Raw genomic sequence first — 21,260 nt, 5'->3', positions numbered from 1 at the left:
CACATTTTTGCCTGATAGAAAGTTCATTTTGTGGGTCTTAAATGCAAGGAAAGTGCACCAATCATAATGCAAAAGTAAAAAAAAAATTCCATAGATAGATTGTATTATTTATTCTATTTAAATAATGTTCTTGTGTAAATTTGTATGAAATTTCATGTATTTTTACACATTTTTGCCTGATAAAAAGTTCTTTTGGGGGATCTTAAATGCAAGGAAATTGCACCATTCATAATGCAAAAGTCAAAAAATTTTCCAAGGCTTAAGGGGGGCGCACCCCCCTTAACAACCCCCCCACGCACACTACGTGTGCGTTAAGATTTTTCTTCGAAAAATCTTTCAGACTTTTTTATCAAAACCAAATCTCATGCCTGTAAACATAGGTTAATCATTGAGACTGATTAAATCTTGCCTGTTGCACATGTTGTATTTTACATCCAATTAATATAAAACATAGTGAGGGTTTTTGTGCAGTGGAAAATGTTCAGTAGTTCCACACAGTGTAGCTTTATTGATTTTGAGCTGTTAATAGCATGTTTCCTGTCCATAGAAATGTACATCTCCATGAGCTTCGTGAGTTTAATGACAATATCACATTGATTTGATTGGTGCAGATATTGATTGATTTTTTAGAAAAAGAAACAAGTCATGTTTTTGATATATGTACTTGCTGTTATTTAACTTTTAATTAATTTATTTATTTGTAGGTATTTTTTTGTTTTGTTTTGTTTAGTTTTGTTTTTCATCAGAACATCCAACACTGTTGTTGATGAAAATGTTATATTTTCCAGTGATTTGGGTCACCAGACCCAATATATAGCCAGTCTGGCCCTGTGTACTTTAGGAAACATATGCTCTGTGGAAATGAGCAGAGATCTGGCAGGAGAAGTAGAGAAAATGTTGAAATCATCCAATGCATATTTAAAGAAGAAGGTATGGAAATTAATGATAATGATTCTGATTTTAAAAATGCCATTTGTGGTTAGATTTGTATTTGTTCCCAAACTTACAACCTAATAACTTAACATTATTTTATTTTCAAAACAGAACAGATTTTTGTAATGTCTTAACATGATGACTCATGAAGCAAGTTCTATGTCAGATATTGTCACATTTAGTAAAAGCATACTGATTTTTTACTCCCACACAAATATTGAATAACATAACAGTTCAAATAATTTTCCTAATAAAATAAGTGAAATCCATGGGAATTCAATTAGGGTTATTTTTCAAACTCGGGCAAAGTAATACAAATGATATGTGTATTTTCAGTCTGCACTGTGTGCCCTGTGTATAGTAAGAAAAGTACCAGACCTTATGGAGATGTTCCTGCCTGCTACACGGACATTGCTCAATGAGAAAAACCATGGTGAGTTAATATGTAACTGATCAACAGATTATGTCTTGAGTTGCTATGTTTTTCTTTTTCAATATTAGTTCTTATGGTTGATATATATTATGAGGAAGGTGTCATTTCCTGTTCGTAATCTTCCAGGAATTCAGTGAGCGAGGTGCCATCACTTAATTATTATTTTCTACTAATTTTATAAAAAGGGCTTCATTCTCTTTTATTTCCTATGAGCAAGGTTTTATTGTCTGTTAATTTTCTAGGAATTTTTGCAAAAATAATTTTTTTGGGTCATTTTCTAAGAATTCAATGAAGAAGGTTATATGTAAAAAAAATTTTTCCAGGTGTCCTGTTAGCGGCAGTTTGTCTTATCACAGAGATGTGCAAGTTAAGCATAGATGCTGTTAATCACTTTAGAAAGGTGAGTATTATGAATGCAGCAGAACTTCATTGGCATGGGAATGTAATGATATCTGTTCAGACCCTTAATCAAGCCCAGATTTAGTTTCACAGCTGTACTTTTGTTTAAAGAGTGCTTCATCTTGAAAAAAAATGCTGTTTTGAATTAGGCTGAATGGGTTTTGTTGTTAACATGGCTGCCCATAATGTAGTTTTTGTGTACATTTGTTCCGTCAAAAAAAGCTAGAAGAAATTACTGTATTTCAAGTGATTTATGTTAGAATTAATGCATGTAACAGACTAATCAGAGTTAAATCCAGTGTTTCATATAATTGTATGTTGTTTGTTGGTGGATGTTATTGTGTTTTGCCTTTGGGAAAGTTACAACCAATAGAACAGTTCTTGGTGATGGCCTGTGCATCTGCTTGTTTAAGCTGCTGCTCCTCTCATTGACTTGTCACACACACATGCATGCACACGCACACTCACACACGTCAGTGTGCATATGCATTACATATCCATGCCCCCATATTTGAGAACACGTGCACAGAGAAGCACACAGTCACATGTATGCACAAACAAATTGCTGTAATTTAATTATTAAAAAGAAACCGGGTCATGAGAAGCTGTTTGTCATTGCAAATGTTTTGTGGATTTATCTGTGAAAACCTGTGGAATAGCCCTTATTGTCTTTGCTTTTGTGTTAGGGATATCACGACCTAGTTGTGGCTGTGTTGTCTTGACTTTGTGTTAGAAAATGCTAGATTAAGTTGTTTGATTATTTGTAATGTAAAATAGGGCTGTTAATATAACTTGTCAGTGCTTCACAGGGTTGCCAATATTATGGTTCTAAAAATGCATAGATCTAGTACTGTCATTCAGAATTTAAAAACACCTTAGTTTCAAAGTTTTGGGTGGTCAGAATTGTATAAAACATTTAAATATATTATTATGAAGTTGGCAGCCTTGGTCTCATGAGGATTCTAGATGTACTGAGCTATGGTTTTTGTGGCACATATTTTGGCAACAGCCTTGCTGTATAAGATCTCAGCCTTTTTATATGGGAGAATGTAGTAGGAAAGTACTCTGACTATGGTATCTTTTTGGTCTAGGTGTTAGTAGGTTGGTATTTTTGATATAAAAACTGGATAGGGGAATGTGATTATTCCACAGCGCAATCGTGACATTTATATTGATACATGCTGCGGCAGCATTGATTGTATGTTGTTTTGTAAGCTGTTGGTGACATCCCATTTCATCCCATTTTCTCCACCTACTGTGTGCTGCAGTGCTTTATTAGTGTTTAGCACTTGTTTTGCTTTCATCAGTGTGAATGGTTTCCATTTGGCCTGTGTTATGTAGTATAAATTGATATGTAGGTGAAACCTGCTGTGTAAGATATGGTCAGACAGATGTCTGTCGTTAATGTCTTGATGATGTCACCGTGAAAATGAATTGATTAAACAGTATTTTAGCTGTCTGAAGGTAGTGGGAGCTTATGGCTGACCAAACTCCACTTGACTGCTTTTCTGATAAAACTTTTTTATTCAGATACAGCCACCAAATTTTACGTAGAAACAAAATTTTATTTAGAATCGGGATATTTTCAATTTTGTATAACCAAATGCCTTAATCAGTTTCTGTGAATAATTTTCTTTTATGCCTGTACATGCGTCAGCCTTGCTTACTAGATTTAATGAGTGTTGTTACATGACATCTAAAAGGTCATGTTGATTGCTAAACTGCTTGCTTTAAACTTCAAATTAACTTGAAGGAAGTGATAAAATTGAATTTCTTTTCATCTGGTGATGTCATCAAAGCAGCAACTTGTCTTTGATATAAAAGCTGCTACATATTGGCGTGGTGTCAAGTTTAAACTTCTAACTGATAAATATACTTACTGCTTCTCTACTTTCTTGCTGCACGTTTGTGACAGATCATTAGACTTTCTGCAGAGAACATGAAAATAGATCTATAGACATATTTTCTCTTTAGATTTTCCGAGCACTGATCTAAGTAGACCATTTTCTCAGCCCTCTTCTACATCTTTAGGAGTCAGTGCTTGAGTGTAGTTTTTGTGCTAGAACTTGCTATATTTATTGTTGATTTGTTATTTTTCCTTTTTTCTGTTTCTCCTCCCATACCATGTCCACTTTGATGTAGGATGAGTTTATGGAGGTATGAAGCTTTTTAAGCATGATTTTTTCAGAAAGCAGTCTCGATTTTTCATCACCAACTACAATATGTAGTTGGTCTCGGTTTAACAAAAATTTTTTATTTGGCAAAAATTTGTTGAAAATTTGATCAAAGCTTACCTTGCTAAGTAGGTTTCCTTTAATTATCATCAGATAACTTGGTAAATTTTCATGATTGATTTTTAATAAATCATTGCTAGTATGAGACCATTATTAAAGTATTATTAGGTATCATGCATATGTTTGATTTCAAATTAAGGTTCTATGGCTGATGTACACCAGATATCATGGGGTTTCACTGACAACATTTCAGTTTATTTCATGTTGTTTTAATAGTAGCTAATATGTGAAAATAACTCTCAAACATGTATTAAGTTAATACATTTATGGGTATTAGTTAATTTAACATAAACACAGATGTTGTACAAGAATAGAAGTTGTAATTTATAATGTGATGTGCATCTTCTGTGGTGTTATACCCAAGTGAAAGGCTGTTTGCTAAAATATGTGACAAAGACCGCTGTGATATTGAAAATATAGATTTTGTGTTAATGCTTAAAAGCATGGTGAATATTGGTTGTGACATGTTCCATTTTACAACTGTAGTGTTTGATAGTCAGTTGATAATGCTAAAATAAATTTAAATGTGAGTATAGTTCAGCAATTGCCACCATAGGAAAAAAATCTTGCCTTTGAACCAGATGAAATGTGAGTTAATCAAAAACTTGAACCACATTTATAAAAATTATTCCATCTTTTACTGTTAATTCTGATTCATAAATAGCTAAAATGCATCAACATAACATTTAGACTATGTTTACATGTATGAGGTTGCCATTTGTTTTTGTTTGCCAGTTTGAAAAGTTCTCAAGGTTAAACTTTTTAGTGAAAAATTATCTTATTTTAACTAAAATGCAAAAGGCAAGGACACATTTCAGTATTTGACTGAAAGCATTTTGATCTGATACATGTTCGGTTATTTTTCATTTCAGGTTGTTCCGCAGCTGGTGCGTATTTTGAAGAATTTGATAATGGCTGGTTATTCCCCAGAACACGATGTATCAGGAGTCAGTGACCCTTTCCTACAGGTCAGTATACTTCTGGGGTCAGTTTTAGGGACTAACTGAGGCCCAAAACTTGGTCTTAACTCGTGTCTTAACATTTTGTTCCACTTAAGTTCAAGAAAGATCCATAGTTACTGTAGTGAGCTTAAAATATGGTGCCAGGGCCAAATTTCATACATCTTCTGCTGCTGGTTTATCTTTCGTTAAAGTAATTTGAGTTTAAAATTTTCGACGAATTTTTTAATAAATTCCTTCTTTTGAAGCATATCCTTGAGCCTATTAATCTTTCAAAATTTCTTAGTTCTTGAATTAGTACCAAAAAGCTGTCAATTGTGAAGTTCATAAGATGATGGTATGCCATTTGCCACTATTTATTATGACATTTTGTGATCAAAAAGCACCAGTAATGAAGTAATAAAGAGGAGAAATTGCAATGTCACATCTTCCCCCATAATGTCGCAGAAAAAAATGGATTGTTATTTCTAAGTGAAAGCTGACTCCAAATGTGCATGATCATTTAGTCAATACGAATGTTGACTCAGTAGAATACTGAAAGAGATTCTGCTGCATCTGTATGCTATGGGAACGGAAGTAAAACTAGTAGGAGCAGTATAAATGTATCAGACCTGGTAACTGAAATCTGTTATTTTCCTATTTCTAGGTGCGGATTTTGAACCTGTTAAGGCTACTGGGTAAGGGAGATGCTGAGGCCAGTGAAGCCATGAATGATATACTAGCACAGGTATGCTTTTCGACTCTGATCCAAAGATTAGTTTTAATTAGCCACCCAGTCAGATTACAAAAGAACGGATACTCATTTAAACATTGGTCATATGATTATATGGATTATTATTGAAAATCGGAACATATATAATAAAGCATGTTGCTTTTGTTGGTTATTGATGATAAGCTTTTCCTTTCCAGGTGGCCACAAATACAGAAACGAGTAAAAATGTTGGCCATGCTATTTTATATGAAATTGTCCTCACAATCATGGGAATAGAATCAGAATCAGGACTTAGGGTAAGGAGACTTTTTTAACGTCCATGTTTTTGTAAGACAAAAAATAGTCATCGATTGGAAAAGAGTGTCCAGTTGGTCTTGTGAATAAATAAGTTATATAATTATATTATGAGTGCACTATTACAGTGATGTAGAAATCTGATTAAAAACATCATGTAAAGGTGAATGTTTTCTTATGTTCATCTGTGTTTGTTTCTTCCAGGTGCTAGCTGTTAATATATTGGGGAGATTTTTACTGAACAGTGACAAAAACATAAGGTAATAATTGCAGACACAAAATGTAATTAGGGTTGCCACTAGAATTTGAACTCTGTAATGCACAAGTTATTATTACTTGTTTGGAAGAAAGTTTTTTTTTCACAAAATTCCATTAAGAAGCTGCAAATGCTTTGCATTTTTTATTTCTTTTCCTTTGAAAATCTTTTTTTTTCTATGATGATGAATTTGCATGTATACAAGGGTGCCAACAGATAAGATATGAAGTTGTATGTGTTTGAAAATAAAATGATTAAGAAACAAACCTGTGCAAAGTTGGCAAGTGGGCTCAGGTTTCATTAATGCATATTTCATTGACTTGGCAGTATTGAATTTATTCTCTCTTTTTTTATCATCTTATGAGCCATATTCAGTCTGTCCGCAGATCTTGCATATCAATGCGTAAGCGGTGATCATTACAAAAACACCTACGCGCTTGCACAAAATAGTCCGCGACTTGTGTTTCGCGCCATGTTTTCAAAAACCCGTAGTTGTAATATAAATCCATGAAGCTCTGTGACTAACTCATTATTCCGCTTGAAACTTTCAAAAAATAAAATTTAGAACTTGATGTAAACGCACAATGTAAAATGAACATTTCAATTTCGACGAAAGCCTTGTATCAGTTGTCTAAAAATAGCACTCGCATTTTTCTCAAGCAGATCGTGTAATTTTGTACCCTAAAATGAAATGACTGTAGAAAAAATGGACAAACTTACTTTATCGATATTATAACGATTTATGCAACTATATATAATGGAATTGAGCCAAAAAGAATAAAAAATTTGTACAACCGTCCTTTTTTTGTGAAATCCCTAATTTAGTGCGAACTATGTAGGTCAGTCGAAACTGGGACTGTCACGTTGCACTGAGCAAGTGACTGGAGAGCGTTTCTCCCGGTAAATCTTGCATTTCGGTTGAAAAAAAATTGAATGTTCAGCTTTTCAAGTGTATATTTATAGTATACAATGTGTCACTGTCATAGTGAGAGTTGTTATGAAAAATAATACGTAAAAAAACGACATCGGTGCTGGAGATCAACCATGCTGCCATAACATACAGTGTATATGATTAATTTACTATATGTTTTTAGAATGGAAAAACCTGCCTTTCAAGTTACATAGCTTTGGGTTTGCCGACTAAAAGGTGAGTCTTTTTTTTTTTAATTCACTATGTTTCATATAAGCGCCGAAATGTATAGAAATGATTTTGGAGAGCTCCCTTCGCATAGTTCAGATGCACTTGTTGACGTTCAGTACTAGTGAATGTTACATTTTGTTGCAAAGTTACAGCTGTACTTTGTTTACATAAAATGTGTACTTGCGTACCTTTATCCGTTGTATTTCCTTATGGAGTTGGTTTCTAGATCTTTTCCAAAATAGGGTGTGTGTGTCTATACACACCTGTTAACTAGCACATTGCGCAATCAGCATTACAGGTGTACTAAAGGTCTTTCTTGGGCAGGTTCCAAAGTTGTTTTACATTATAAGTTTAAAATTAAATATTGTGATTTTTTAACATTTGTTTTCAATTTATCTGAAATTGTTGGTATTAAAATAAAAGTCTTCAAATTAAACAAGTTTTTAAAAAATAGTCTGTCAAGACACAGCCACACTTTATGACCTACTGTATGCATTGTGCTTTTTCAGTTTTAGTGAAATGTTGACAGCATACCTATCCCTGCCTAAGCTATAGCATGAGAATGCATGGAATAGATGGCATGAAATGATAAAAAGATACCAATAAGACAAAGCAGAAGGTAATTAAGTGTTTATATATATATATATATATATATATATATATATAAAAGCCAATACTTCTGTATTTTTTGTAACTGGCCTATTGCTAGTAGTAGGACCAAGGAATTATTATTACTATATAGTATGGTAAGAAATTACTTTGACAAACAACTGGTGTGAGACTGACAATGAGGTGAGTTTTTTTTTTTTTTAATCTATGGATTTTTCATTTAATTTCAGTTTTTATATGCTTTGTATAAATTTCTTGTTTCTACATGTATGATTTTATCATTTTATTATATTTATTTTTAACAGATTCCCGAATTTCATATCAGCTGACAATAAGGGAAGAGGTGTTCTGGTCAAGACCAGGGGAAATTATTTTCCATACGATTTTGTGTGATAGTGCTGTTGATGCAGGTGTGACTGAACAAGAAATGGTGTTTTGTAGAGTCTTGGATATTGTTTACCCTAGAAACCTTTCTCATAGCAGACAAGTTCTGGAACATTATTTTCTTCAAGTATTATACAGGATGGGCTTTGATCCAAAAGACTTCCATTGAGAGTGGCCTGCCTTTAAAGAGCACATAGGTGGCATGTTTATAGTGAATAAAAGTAAAGATATGTGTACTGATTTGTTTCCAAGGCTAGGAGACCAGACAAAGATTAGAATACATACAATAATGCTAATTGAAATTGCCTTGTTCAGCCTGTCCACTTCTCAGGTGGAGAGAGGATACAGTGCTCTCAAAAGAATCGAATCTGACTGGAGGTCAAGTTTGGGGAATATTATGCTTAAGTTAACAAAATTTTGACAGCAGTTTTATAGGGGCCAGGTTTTGATGATCATTTAGTCAAGGAATCTATCAACCACTGGGTGGCAGGGTGGCACTCTGGGAAAACGGCCCAATTTTGAACTTGAAAATTGATTTTGTTTTCTGATTGTCATATCCAGGTAAATGACCTGGCAATTGAAGATTCTAAGGAAATAAAAAAATTGAAACATATTCGTATACTGAAGTTTTTTTTAATGCACTTTGATATGTATTTAATTACAAATTATATTCAAGAATTTTCAGCTTGTATGTCAGTTTTGGCTAAAGTAATATTCATAACTTGCTGGGGCAGGTGCTTCTCCTGCCCTCAGACTTTGGCAAATGAGTTTATTGGAGCCTTGTTAACTGCTTTAATTTAAAAAGCAAAAAGTTTCAAAAAAACTTTCAAAAAGTTCAGTGCATGTTCATGAGGCTGAATGAACATTTCCCAGGGACACTGCTTTAAGGACATGTGTTTTAAATGTTTACTTAGTTTTGTTTAGCACACAGATTTCAAAATTTTGCACTTTTAAAAAAGAGAAATGTAAATTTTAAATAGATTAGGGATATTTTTTCAAATTACAATTGGAATAGTCTTATTTTATATAGTTTAATATGTAAGAGACAAAAATAGTACTAGTACATAGAAATAAATCTTGAGCAGTAAAATAAGAGAACAAGGCAGAAGTGCAGATCTTAATATAATGAATAAATGGTAAACCGGTGTTGAAAGGTTTTTTTATCAAAACCCTTTCGGGCTTTAAAAAGTACAACCTGGCCATAGGCCAGTATTTCATTGTAAATATTTATCCAATTAAAAAAATCTTGTTTTATTTATAACTAGATCTAGCAATATCTTTCTATATTGGTCAAAATTCACACTGGATTTCTTGTGGAGTGGGTCAACCGTCATAACTATACCATTTTTGATGTTTCAAGAATGAAGCATATAACTTGGAATATTTCTGATGTTAGATGTACAGCACTTGTTTGTATTTTAATTTTATTGTAACTTATTTGCTCTGATATTCAGAATATTTGAGAAAACTTGTAGTCTTGCCAAGTCGGGTCAGTGCTTCAGGTTGGTCACGTGACGCTATAAATTATGATGAAAATGGGGTTCCATTTTTGTCGTCGTTTTGGAGATGCACTAATTTCCTCACACAAAATGGGTAAAAATTGTAGGAGACATGCCTTATGATATATCATTTGAAAGTTTATGATCTTATCTTTCTGCAGGATGTAATTGTTTGAAAATATTTTGCGTTTCCTGCGATACATTATCACAGTAGCCTACTGCACTTGAAAAAATCGATTTTGCCGACTTTTACACCGACTTCACGGGAATATGAACACTTTGCCAACGAGTTGGGACCCAAACGCAACATGTGTTTCATATCAACACAAAGCACACTTGTTTACCTTTTAGAATATATATAAAACGCTGGTGATATCAACATTGTAGCAATTTTGTTTAAATTGAAACACCCTAGTGCCACACGCTTCAAAATTGCGAGTGCTTGGCGTCGAGTTCACCTCGCGCTAAAAAAAATGGACAAAGCTGAATTTTCAATATATATATACTGCCAGAGACCCAGTTTAACCAGCTTTCATGATTTAGTTTTTAAAACTTTGTACAATTTAAACTTCTTATAGAGATCTTCAAATAGAAAATTTCGGACACCTGAAACGGGGCACCATTTGCAATCACCCGCGTGGATAAACCTTTCATTTTACCGTTCTGAATCTATTTTTTATGACGACTAACCTTAAAATTCCGAATCCCTAGATATTCCCGCTTCTTTTTATATATCTATCGTTTAATCACATCAACTGTTGACAAAACTACACATGAAAATACGAAGAGCTCAAAAGTCGTCCATTTTCACTCGATTTTGCTGAAAGTAGTGCGAAAATGGCCGTCGCTTCAGTCAGTGTGCACGCGCAGCTCGAAATCTGCGGACAGACTGTTGGCACACACATAGCTATTACAGCCAATCAATACTTATGATCCAGGAAACACTTTCTTCATGTCTTATTTATCTTTGAATTCCAGATACGTAGCACTGAACACATTACTGAGAGTAGTCCATGCAGATTACAATGCAGTCCAGAGACATCGGAGTACCATCGTAGACTGTCTGAAAGACCCAGATGTTTCCATAAAAAAGTAAATACAATAAGAGAGAAGCTGATTTATTTAAATGATAATTGAATTGGAATTCAGTTGGATCTTTATTTAATGTATGAATATGCACTTTGAGGCAATGTACTGCAACTCTTAGAAATAAATTGATATTATTATTATAAAGAAATAAATTGTGAGAATTAAGAATTTTAGTTAAAAAATTATAATCATTACGTATTGGTATTATTTCAATATGTCATTTCAGACGTGCAATGGAACTGTGTTTTGCCTTGATCAACCAGAATAATATACGGGGGATGGCCAAGGAGCTGCTGTCCTTCTTAGAGAAATGTGAGCCAGAGTTCAAAGCCGACTGCTGTTCTAACCTGGTCACTGCTTCAGAAAAGTAAGTGTTGGAGCAGGGTACACTGACCAGGGGCATGTTACACAACAAGTCTTTATGTGTTAACTTAGGTAGTTCAGTACATTAACTGTGATACTGGACTTTCATATATATCTTGACAGTTTGTACATTTGAATATGTGATGTTTCTTTTCAGATATTCCCCTAACAGGAGGTGGCATATAGACACGGTGATGAAAGTGTTGACCACAGTGAGTAGATCATTAATAGCAGTTAACATTCTATTAAAATTATGGAATGTGAATTTTGAAGTATCTATAAGTTGTTTTTAAGATCTCTAAGTGAAAATTTTAAGATCTCTAAGGTGAATAAGTGTAAATTTTAATATTTTGAACCACCCCAGACATATGTAGGTGCACGCACGCATGCATGCAGCGTTATGTATTACAATGTTGGACAGTTTCTTTGTAAGTTTTGACTAGAAGTGCTGATCTTGACTCAATAAGTCTTTACACTTTAAACCAGCTGTGTAAAGATCCCATCAATTATGTGATTTATTTTACTTTAATATCCTCTTTCAGGCTGGAAACTATGTGCGTGACGACGTGGTGTCCACTCTTGTCCAGCTAGTGTCCCAGGCAGACTCCCTCCAGGCTTACGCTGTTCAGAACCTGTACCGCGCCATGCGGGACGACATCAGTCAGCAGCCTCTTGTACAGGTTGCCACCTGGTGTATAGGAGAGTACGGAGATCAGTTGTTTGCTGGGACGTCAATTGAGGATTCCGAGCCTCTAGATGTGAGTTTAGATACTAGAAGTAAAATAGAAGTAAATAAAATCTAACACTTGGGATTACTGTAGGGTTTGTGTATTTGATTACACAGTTTCAGTTTATTGGTGAAAATTTCAGAAATTTATTTAAATTTTAATTCACAAGGGCAAAAATCTTCTCAGAATTATTATTCTTTAAAGAGAAAAATGTAATTATTGTAGTTACCAAAATTCCTATGATATGAAATCCATCAATAGATTTCAATTCCTAATATCTTTTCCAGGCCAGTGAAGAAGATGTGTTAAATGTTTTAGAGAGAGCATTAGTCAACAACAATTCCACATTGACAAGTAAGGAGTATGTGATTACTGCCATATTGAAACTGAGTACAAGGTTCAGCAGCACGCAGCCGTAAGTAGACTTTGGCCTATTTAATTGACAATCTTTAGAACCTTGCTTTAAAGAGATTTTTATGACTTTTTAAAGAGTTGAGCAAATACTTGTAAGAGATTGGCTTTATAATAAAAGCAGAAATGTTGAGTTGCTCTTACAGTTACTTTCTTATATTGTTTTTGTCATGTAGAAGTTGATCAATATGCTGAGAGATTTTGAAAATAGAAGCATTCTACAACAGCAGCACAAAAGCGGAGCTGTGTTCTTTGAAATAATCCATTTGCCTTTCAGACATCATCATGTTTCCTTTAAAAACACAGAGCTAATTTCATCATTTCAGTAAAATCCAGAAGTTAATAGCATTCTACAACCGTAGCACTAGTGTGGAGCTGCAGCAGCGCTCTGTGGAATACTCCACCCTGTTCAGCACTCAGGACCAGATGAGGTCAGGACTGCTGGAGAAAATGCCCGTCATGGAGAAAACGCGGGTGGACGAACCCATGCTGGCCAATGGGGGCGAAAAGGAAGATGACTTACTCAATGGCGGGGCAGCTAGTCCTGCGACACAGACTCAGCAGCCCACCGAGGTGTGTGAAGTTAGCGTGTGTTTGAACTGATTTGACTTAGACTGATTGTTTGCCGAAGTGATATTTTAAAGGGAAAATTTGCAATAGTAAGGAAGGAAATGACATGAGAAGTTATGGTTAGGCAAAGGGTTTCATAAAAAATTGAAAAATAAGAAGCTCATGACGGAGTAGTAATCTTTTAATGAACCTTTTAATGGAGTTTGATGTCACTGTGATCTGTTCCAGAGCCAGAACATCCTGGATATCCTAGGGGGTCCTAGCACTGCCACCCCAGCACAGCCAGCACAGCCCCCAAAGAGCACTGGGGGAGAGCTGCTAGATCTGCTAGGAGATATAGACATGTCTGGTATGAGGGGGTTCTTGTGTTTATCTACGATAGCGAAAGACACGTGGGCTGATAAATTTAAGAAAGGTCTTTATTTATCCTGGGAATGCAGAATGGTTAAAGTGTGATAAAAGGGGTAGAATGACATGTTAAAAATCATATGGTAACACAGTAATCTTTAAATGTTTGACAAACTAATGACAGATGATTTATTTGCCTGATTTTTTTGTTGAATTGCAATGTTAGCCTACAAGAATGAAAAAAAAAAATGTGAAGTGTAATATCAGTTACACATTTGGCTTTGTAAAAAAGTTTTGTTTTTAGTTTATGAATTATGTGTTTTCTCCCATACTGTCCAGGTTCCAGTGCAGGTGCCCCGCCCCCTATGATGATGGGCGGCCCTCCCCTGATGGATGGTCTGATGGGAATGCCTGCAGCAGCACCCAACCCATTACTGGATATGATGGGCTCACAGCCACTTGTTAATGGGAATGAAAATTGTGAGTACACAACATTGTTTCTATGGATTATTTGGTGTGTGTGAGCTTTGAATATAAAAAATTGCTTGATAAAGTTGAAGATTATATAGTTAAGTATTTATGATCAAGTTTATGGTTATAAGTCTTTGAAGTATTTATGCTTTGATGAATTTGAAAACTATGCCTTTTAAAGTTTCTGCACTGTTTTGTTTTGTATATAGTTCATTATTTGTAGGGAAATGAAAACTTAAGATGACTTTTCTCATGAGGGAACATTTTTGACATGGTTCTGTTTGCTGATTAACACATATACAAACTGCTATCCCAAAAGTCAGTCTCATACCCTATTGTTTGTTTTAAAACAATATTTTCCACTTTTTACTTGCAGCCATCCCAGACATAGTTGGTTTTGAAAAAGATGGACTCTCCCTGAACTTTTCCTTTGAGAAAGCCCCTCCTCCTTCAACTGTGACCACAATGACAGTTACTGCCACCAACTCAAGTCCAAACCCACTGCTAGAATTTGTATTTCAAGCAGCGGTGCCCAAGGTAAGCTTGAAGCTTGACATCCATTGTCAGACTTAGCAGAATAAAGCATGCTCAAAATAACTCTGATATTTTGTAACTGTGAACAGCATTGTCCTTTCAGGCCAAATCTTAACTATTTCTATTGACTAAACAAATGTGTTTGTGTAAAATTCAGCTGACTAGCCTGAATAAATGAAATATTTGGCTCTATCTCAGATCACGTTTTCTTTCCTCTTCTTTTTCCAGTCATTCCAGTTACAAATGCTTTCTCCGTCTGGCAACATCGTGCCTCCCAGCAACAGTGGCAGTGTGACACAGATAGTCAAAGTGAACAATCCACAAAAGGTGAGACACTATTGTAGGAATTACTGATCTCACTCTAAATGATATAATTTCTTTTCACCAAATAATTAACCTCACTAGTAGTTAAAGGCTTACAGTGATGAAGTTAAGCCGCCAGGAAATTGTTGTAGGTTAAGTGTTATATGTAGGCTGTAATACAAAAGAGTTGATATTTTCATTGTAACAGTTGTGAAATATTGATGACCATGCAGTTAGGGATTAGGTATGGTAGAAATGGTTTTATAACTTTAGCATGTCAGGTCTGAGCCTTGTTTGTAACATGTTTTTATCAAAGAACACCATCAATGAGGACTGAAACCATAGCCAATAGACTACAGATAGAATATTTGATATTAAAAAAAAAGTAAAGAAAGTTAAAATCATATTTAAAATCTATATTTCAGATTTGGTGGTTAAAAATTGCAATTTAAAATAAACATGTTATCATGTGTTGAATGTTTCCATTGCAGCAACCTATAAGGATGAGGCTGCGCATGGCGTACACAGTAAATGGAGTGCCAGTAACAGAACAGGGAGAGGTTAGTAATTTCCCGCCAGTATTATGGCAGTAGTGTGAGGAAGAAGGGGTCCCTCTGCATTATCCCAGAGATAGGAGATGAGGAAGCAGACAGTACTAAAGAATAAGTCTGCTGTATGATATATACCAGAACGGACATACAACACGAGGGACGAGCTGGAAATAAACATCTGGTTTTGCATGCTGTACTGGGGGAGTGACTCACTGAAACAGCATGGAGGAGAAAAAACATACAGGGACAGCGATATGAAATTACCTCTGAGTTGCCATATAAACCAACATTTTCAGCCAGCAGTAGTAGAGGCAGGTTTTCTACACAAAGTTCAGCAATGGGGATTACCATTACTGCAAGGTAGATTGGCCAATGTGATTCAGCATTCTGATCAATGTTTGAGACTCCCGGACTTGTCAGCACAAGACTGAAAGAAGGCAAGCAGTCCTACAAGTTTTGTAGGAACAGTAGGCCTCCTAGTTCTGCACTCTTTCATCAGAACTAAAAAGTCAAACACTCTTTGTCAATTGGGCTGATAAAATATGTAATTAAGCAATCTTCTCTTGTGATGTGCAGGGTTATGACAAATGAGGACAAAAATGTTACTAGCACTGGTGACCCATCATAAATTAAGCTGTGTGATAAAAGAGAGGACTGCATGCTTTATCCTGCACTCATTTTATGTGTAAACGGTAATTACTTGCCAATTGTGAACCAAAAGTCATATTTATCTCCAAAAACTGTTTGGTCCATTTGTACAGAAAAAAGTTTCAAAGTGGTGGTGTGTTCCAGGCGAGTGATAACTGTTACCGTATATTAAATAGACTAGATTCAATTTGGCATTTACTGTTTAATATGGTAGTCTCTTGCGACAGGTGTGGAACAAATTAATTATTTTCTTGGTCACCTCGATAAACGCACACATTGTGTTGTTGAATACAGGTGATGATCAGCTTTAATAAAGAGCATATCCTGAGAGGATAGTAGATTTAGGCTATGCTTTCTATAATACTTGTTATTGTTATGATGTTGACATATTTGATTAAATAGGCACTGATATCTTGCAGTGCTGTAATTTACAAGTGAAAAAGATGTTTTGCATTTTTTTTTTTTTTTTTCAAATTTTGAAACTAGCCCATTTAAACTGCTTACTTCATTTTCTAATCTGTTGTTGAAAAAAGGCAAGGGGTTTGGATGTGGTATGAATTAAAGTAGACAAGTACCCAGTTAAACGATAAAGTAGAAGCGTTTTCCAGAAACATTGCATTGGGGAGGGGGGTTCAAAGGTGGAGAAATGTAGGGGGGTGATGGATTTATTAGCACACATACTTAAAATGTGTAGTTCAGAAAGGAACCAAATTGTTCTTCACCACAGGATATGTAATTTGTACATAGAAAATAAGCTGGTCTTGCAATTCAACTGATGACAGAGTGGAAAAAGTTGTGAAATAATAAAGGATCTTACACTTGAGCAAGTCGAGCATTCTTGCTATAACTTTAGAGTATGGAGTCCAATGAAGGACTGGTGAAGGAATAAATGTACTGTAATTATGATTTTGTTGAAAAGATCTAATAGTGGCAACCTGGATCTTGCTGTACAGAAAGTTTGCAGAATAAGTTATTATATTGAATAAAAAATGAAATGTTTGAAACCAGAGGTATGTCAGATATATGTAATTGTTAAGAGTGTTGTTTGAAGGAAAACCGAAATGATGGGTCTTGCTGTAGAAAAGGTGTAAGGTTGCATTTACATGGGAGTCTTTAAACACTACTATGATACATAAATGAATTTTCCGAACTTGTTATGAAACTTAAAAAGGACAGTGTAATTATTGATGCTTTGAATGCCACTGTTTCTTGTAAATGTGAATGTATTAGTTATGAATGATTAAATAATATTGACATGCTATATGTAAAGAAACTAAAGAATAAATGCCTTCCCAATTATACCAGTAGCAAGTAGACTGGATTCTTCCCTTCCTCTAGCAATTGGGCCAAAAAAGTTGAATAACATTGAATGCTTTATTGAATGAAATGCGAACAAACCATGAGAACAAACTGTTTTATAACTATGAATGACCCAATTTTCCAAGTAAGTTTTCTTGTGTAGGTAATTAAAATTAATAAATCCCAGCATCACAGAATGCCTGCGAAAAATATGAGTTGACACATAAAAAATTACATTTTCAAATGAAACTGAAATTGGTCAACAGTATTTTGTAATGTTAGAAACACTCACCAGTCCAATCAGGTTTTTTTTTTTAATATAGTCCACTCAACGGTGCGTTTAGACTGAACTACAGCTGGATTGGAACATTCAGATCTTATTGCACACAAGTCATTTGACTGCAGATCTAAATACATGCTTTATAAAGTGTACAAACACATGACCCAAGTACATATTTCATTAATACGTAGGTACTAGTATTTGGCAAAAAAAGAGCTAATGGGTACCATACAAACAACCCAAGTTAAGACCTTATTTCTCATGTTCATTATCAGTTACCATTCCAGTAGACAACACTGGAAAATTTATTTGTTCACCTAAATGTCATTCATCAATCTTTACCTCCTTAACACCACATATACATGAAGCAATGGCAATACATAACAATAATAAGAAATTACATTCTCCATCCGGTTGGTATAAATCACAAAATAAAAATGCACAGAAAATAATTATCTCCACTGAAATTTTCACAGAATTACAAATATTTGAAGAAAATTACAAGGTAACCAACAAACAAAAATTCAATAGTAATGTCAAAATCTCATTTAGGCATCGACTGAATGCTTTTTCCATAAAAATATATAACAAAAATGCTTGCGCTGACATGTGCTTGATTGAGTATATAAAAACAAAGCCACGTCAGTTTTATCCTAACTGAACCAAGGTGCTATGTCAGGCTTCTGAGAGAATTTAAAATACAAATGACAGCACAGAGGGCAGCCGTGGACAATCTTTATAAGTAAAATCAATTACTTAATGTGGTTAACTGGTGATAGCATAAAGACCGAAACCAGTTTGGGTTTATCTTAAAGTCTAGATAGACTTTTCTTCCTCCCAAAGTTCACTAACTAACAATTTCCTTACATGCATCGTCCAGGTGACCGTACTTAAACTTGTATCCCAGTTTCAGAGTTCTTTTAGGTATAACCTTCTGTCCATCCAATAACATTGTGGCTCTATCCTGGAAAATTAAATTGGCTGCAAAAGCAGGGAAAGGCATGAAAGCAGGCCTTCTCATAGCCCCAGCAAATGCTTTGGTAAACTCCTCGTTGGTGCAGATCTGGGGAGCCACTGCATTCAAAATTCCTGACACGTGGTCATTTTCGATGCTGTAAACAAACAACCCAGAAGCATCATCTATGTGGATCCACGGAAAGAACTGGCGTCCAGTTCCAATTTTTCCGCCAGCTCCAAAGTAGAACTGCCACCACATCTGTTTGATAGCGCCGCCATCTTTCCCCAATACCACACCTGAAGAACATACATATACATGCTCCATTATATGTTAATAAATAAAAAGTTGCCTGGTATGATCCCTACAGGAGGACAAAAATCAGTTCCACCTGTAGAGGTGTTCTAGCGCTTCAATTTTGGCTGCAACGCAAAGGCAGTGAACCAAAAGTGATCATAAAACCATACTGCTGTTTTCTTGATGCTTTTAGATGCTCCATATTATGCCGAATTTTTAAATAATACCAAATTATCCACACCTCTAAGAGTAAAAAAAAACATTAAAATCAAACAAAAAAACTGATGTAACAGTTTTAAGAAAAATCCTCTAGACAATCTATAGTTTTTGGTTCTCGCTACTGACCAAGTCTGATGGTCACTCTACGGACACCTTTGCCCTCAGGAAGTACTGCAGCTTCCTCCCAGTCCTGGCACAACTTTGACGGGAAGTCGATGCCCGTCACCTTGGTGTCCTCAGTATAGTCTGCCACGCTGCTAGGAGGGTAGTAACCTGTAAGTGAGCATTAAACAATGGTCACAGGCTTAAGGTCATGTTTTTCGAATGAATATCTAACTTGTGGTAGTAAGTACATACACTATTCCTATGTTCATGTGTGCAAACACACAACTGTAACTACTATTTCAAACCTATGTCTCTTTAAATTGAAAATAGATGAAAATATGCAAAAAGAACTTTGAAATTTCACTTTTATCCATGTGTGTGTGTGTGTGTGTGTGTGTGTGTGTGTGTGCACGCGTACGTGCATGCATCCATCGTTTACTGATGTGAGCATGAGTGCAACTGCTTTCAGAATAAGGGTGTGTCAGTGGCTCTCTGAGTACATGTGCAGGTTTATCAGTGACAGCAAGGGTTGAAAATCATCTCTTACTGAACTCACCAATAGCAGAAGTGCTAACAAAAACTTTGGGTGGATTTTTACTTGCAGTGATGGCTTCAGCCAAAGCTTTAGTTGTATCAACCCTGCTTGTAATGATGTCCTTCTTGTAGGCCTCGCCCCTGATATAGGATGAGAAAGAATTCAAAGTGCTGTACAGAACAATTATTTACAATCTTATGTGTCTGAATTTTTTTTGTCTATATATGGCTTTTGAATTAACAAAAAGATAAAATCAACTACTTCTGTCAACTCAAAATTAACACAGATGTATCCCAAAACTATTTTTGCAAAAATAATACAATCCAGCAGTCTTTACCTTCTGAACATATTTAGTGCATTCTCTCCGGCCACATTCACCACTGCCCCAGTGTTATCAGGGAGACCCTTCTTGTACAGTTCATCCTAGGGAAAAACAGCCATCTTGCTGTAATGATTATTTCACAGGTATACACTACACTGTGGTTTTATCTTCAGTACTGTACGCCCAAAGATTCAGGTGAGCTGAGGAGTGACAAATTCTTATACTTTATGAGTGTTTTAGAAATCATTGTAGTATCTGATACATATAATAATTATCTGAACTTTTTAACTTTCAATTTTTTTTTACCCATGTTAATCTCCCCCTTCCAGTTGATCTTGATAACAGGGTCACTTCATGCCCCTTGTCTGCGAGCTTTCTGGCAATGTGTTTACCTATGAAGCCGGTACCACCACCTGAAACAGAGATGGAAATATTCAGCACTTGGTGTTGGGAATTACTACTTATTTTTTGCACGTATGCATGGTAAATAAAAATATTGCTGGTTGTCTTTGAATTAACAAAGTATTACCTTCGTGTTTATCTGAGTTAAACTTTTTGTTACTGTACAAGGGGGCTATCCTGTATAATTTGATGGGGGGGGGGGGGGGGGGGAGGGGGGGTTTCGCAGGTGTGAGCTCAAGTGAGCTTCATGTGTAAATATTGCACTGCCCTTACCCAGTTGGTGAATAGCTGTAAAGCTAATGTTTCCTTTCAATTTATACCTGATATGAAATAAAATTTATTTTATTGTATTGTAGAACAGGTACATGTAAGTAACTACCGGTACTAGTAGTAGTAGTTCGGGCTCTTTGGCTTTTCAATGCTAAATCAGTGAAAAAACCAAGTGACATCCATTTCAAATTGCGTAAATGTGAGTATCGCATTCTCTTTAAGAATATCAAGTGATTACTTACCTATTAGAACGCGCATTTTAGAATTTTGCATTCAAGGAGTCAACAGAGGACTTTCATAATGTGCTCCAAGTGCAAGGAAGTTTAAACTGCGCAAACTCCATGAATGGCAGTTTCCGGTGTCGCGTGCCTCGAACGTCGTGTGCTCTCGTGTGCTCTTATTGCCTCCAGAGAAGAAATAGTTGTACGAATTGAGATATTTCGCCTTTTTGGGTTATATATAATGATATTAACACAGAAAAAGTATTGTTTTATGGAGTAAGCTCGAAGATGGTTGATTAATACGCGGCCGTAATTAAACTTGTTAACGTAGGCCTACTTTGTGTAGGCCCTAATACGCGCTTGTAAACGGTTGTGGCGCCACGTCTTCAAAAATAAAACTTTGCTTCAATCGAAGATGTTGCAAAG

At 35.4% G+C, this 21,260-nt stretch overlaps 2 protein-coding genes and 1 long non-coding RNA gene across 8 annotated transcripts in view; 2 read left to right on the top strand and 1 right to left on the bottom strand.

Moving 5' to 3' along the window:
• The window catches only part of LOC106150848 (AP-1 complex subunit gamma-1), a 30,274-nt gene extending 13,038 nt beyond the window's left edge, over positions 1–17,236 (top strand). For 5 of the 6 annotated variants that reach the window (XM_013523854.2, XM_087011031.1, XM_087011032.1 and 2 more), the window contains 19 exons: positions 789–930; positions 1,270–1,366; positions 1,690–1,766; positions 3,908–3,922; positions 4,932–5,027; positions 5,665–5,745; positions 5,928–6,026; positions 6,229–6,284; positions 10,892–11,005; positions 11,229–11,369; positions 11,523–11,577; positions 11,908–12,123; positions 12,381–12,508; positions 12,831–13,077; positions 13,303–13,423; positions 13,762–13,902; positions 14,270–14,430; positions 14,656–14,754; positions 15,222–17,236. In XM_013523854.2, the coding sequence (XP_013379308.1) occupies positions 789–930; positions 1,270–1,366; positions 1,690–1,766; positions 3,908–3,922; positions 4,932–5,027; positions 5,665–5,745; positions 5,928–6,026; positions 6,229–6,284; positions 10,892–11,005; positions 11,229–11,369; positions 11,523–11,577; positions 11,908–12,123; positions 12,381–12,508; positions 12,831–13,077; positions 13,303–13,423; positions 13,762–13,902; positions 14,270–14,430; positions 14,656–14,754; positions 15,222–15,323 (2,188 nt within the window). In that variant the 3' untranslated portion in view covers positions 15,324–17,236. The remainder of the gene's footprint in view (positions 1–788; positions 931–1,269; positions 1,367–1,689; positions 1,767–3,907; positions 3,923–4,931; positions 5,028–5,664; positions 5,746–5,927; positions 6,027–6,228; positions 6,285–10,891; positions 11,006–11,228; positions 11,370–11,522; positions 11,578–11,907; positions 12,124–12,380; positions 12,509–12,830; positions 13,078–13,302; positions 13,424–13,761; positions 13,903–14,269; positions 14,431–14,655; positions 14,755–15,221) is intronic. The other variant, XM_087011030.1, reaches the window with a different exon arrangement.
• Positions 6,725–9,027, top strand: LOC106161033 (uncharacterized). The gene is made up of 4 exons (XR_015333905.1): positions 6,725–7,180; positions 7,375–7,427; positions 7,931–8,040; positions 8,336–9,027. It is a non-coding gene; the product is annotated as an uncharacterized LOC106161033 (long non-coding RNA).
• Positions 17,237–17,289: 53 nt separating the features above from the next.
• On the bottom strand, positions 17,290–21,013 carry LOC106150858 (epimerase family protein SDR39U1). The gene is made up of 6 exons (XM_013523873.3): positions 20,856–21,013; positions 20,248–20,354; positions 19,957–20,042; positions 19,641–19,759; positions 19,106–19,252; positions 17,290–18,762 (listed from the first exon to the last, which is right to left on the bottom strand). The coding sequence occupies exons 1-6, from the start codon at positions 20,884–20,886 to the stop codon at positions 18,356–18,358; spliced, it is 897 nt and encodes a 298-aa protein (XP_013379327.2). The 5' UTR covers positions 20,887–21,013; the 3' UTR covers positions 17,290–18,355.
• Positions 21,014–21,260: the final 247 nt, after the last annotated feature.

Source organism: Lingula anatina, chromosome 4 (genome assembly GCF_051362555.1).
Source record: "Lingula anatina isolate TDL-2025a chromosome 4, LinAna3.0, whole genome shotgun sequence".
NCBI lineage: Eukaryota > Metazoa > Brachiopoda > Lingulata > Lingulida > Lingulidae > Lingula > Lingula anatina.
The sequence above is the reverse complement of the archived record's forward strand: the minus strand, read 5'-3'. Positions and strand labels throughout refer to the sequence as shown.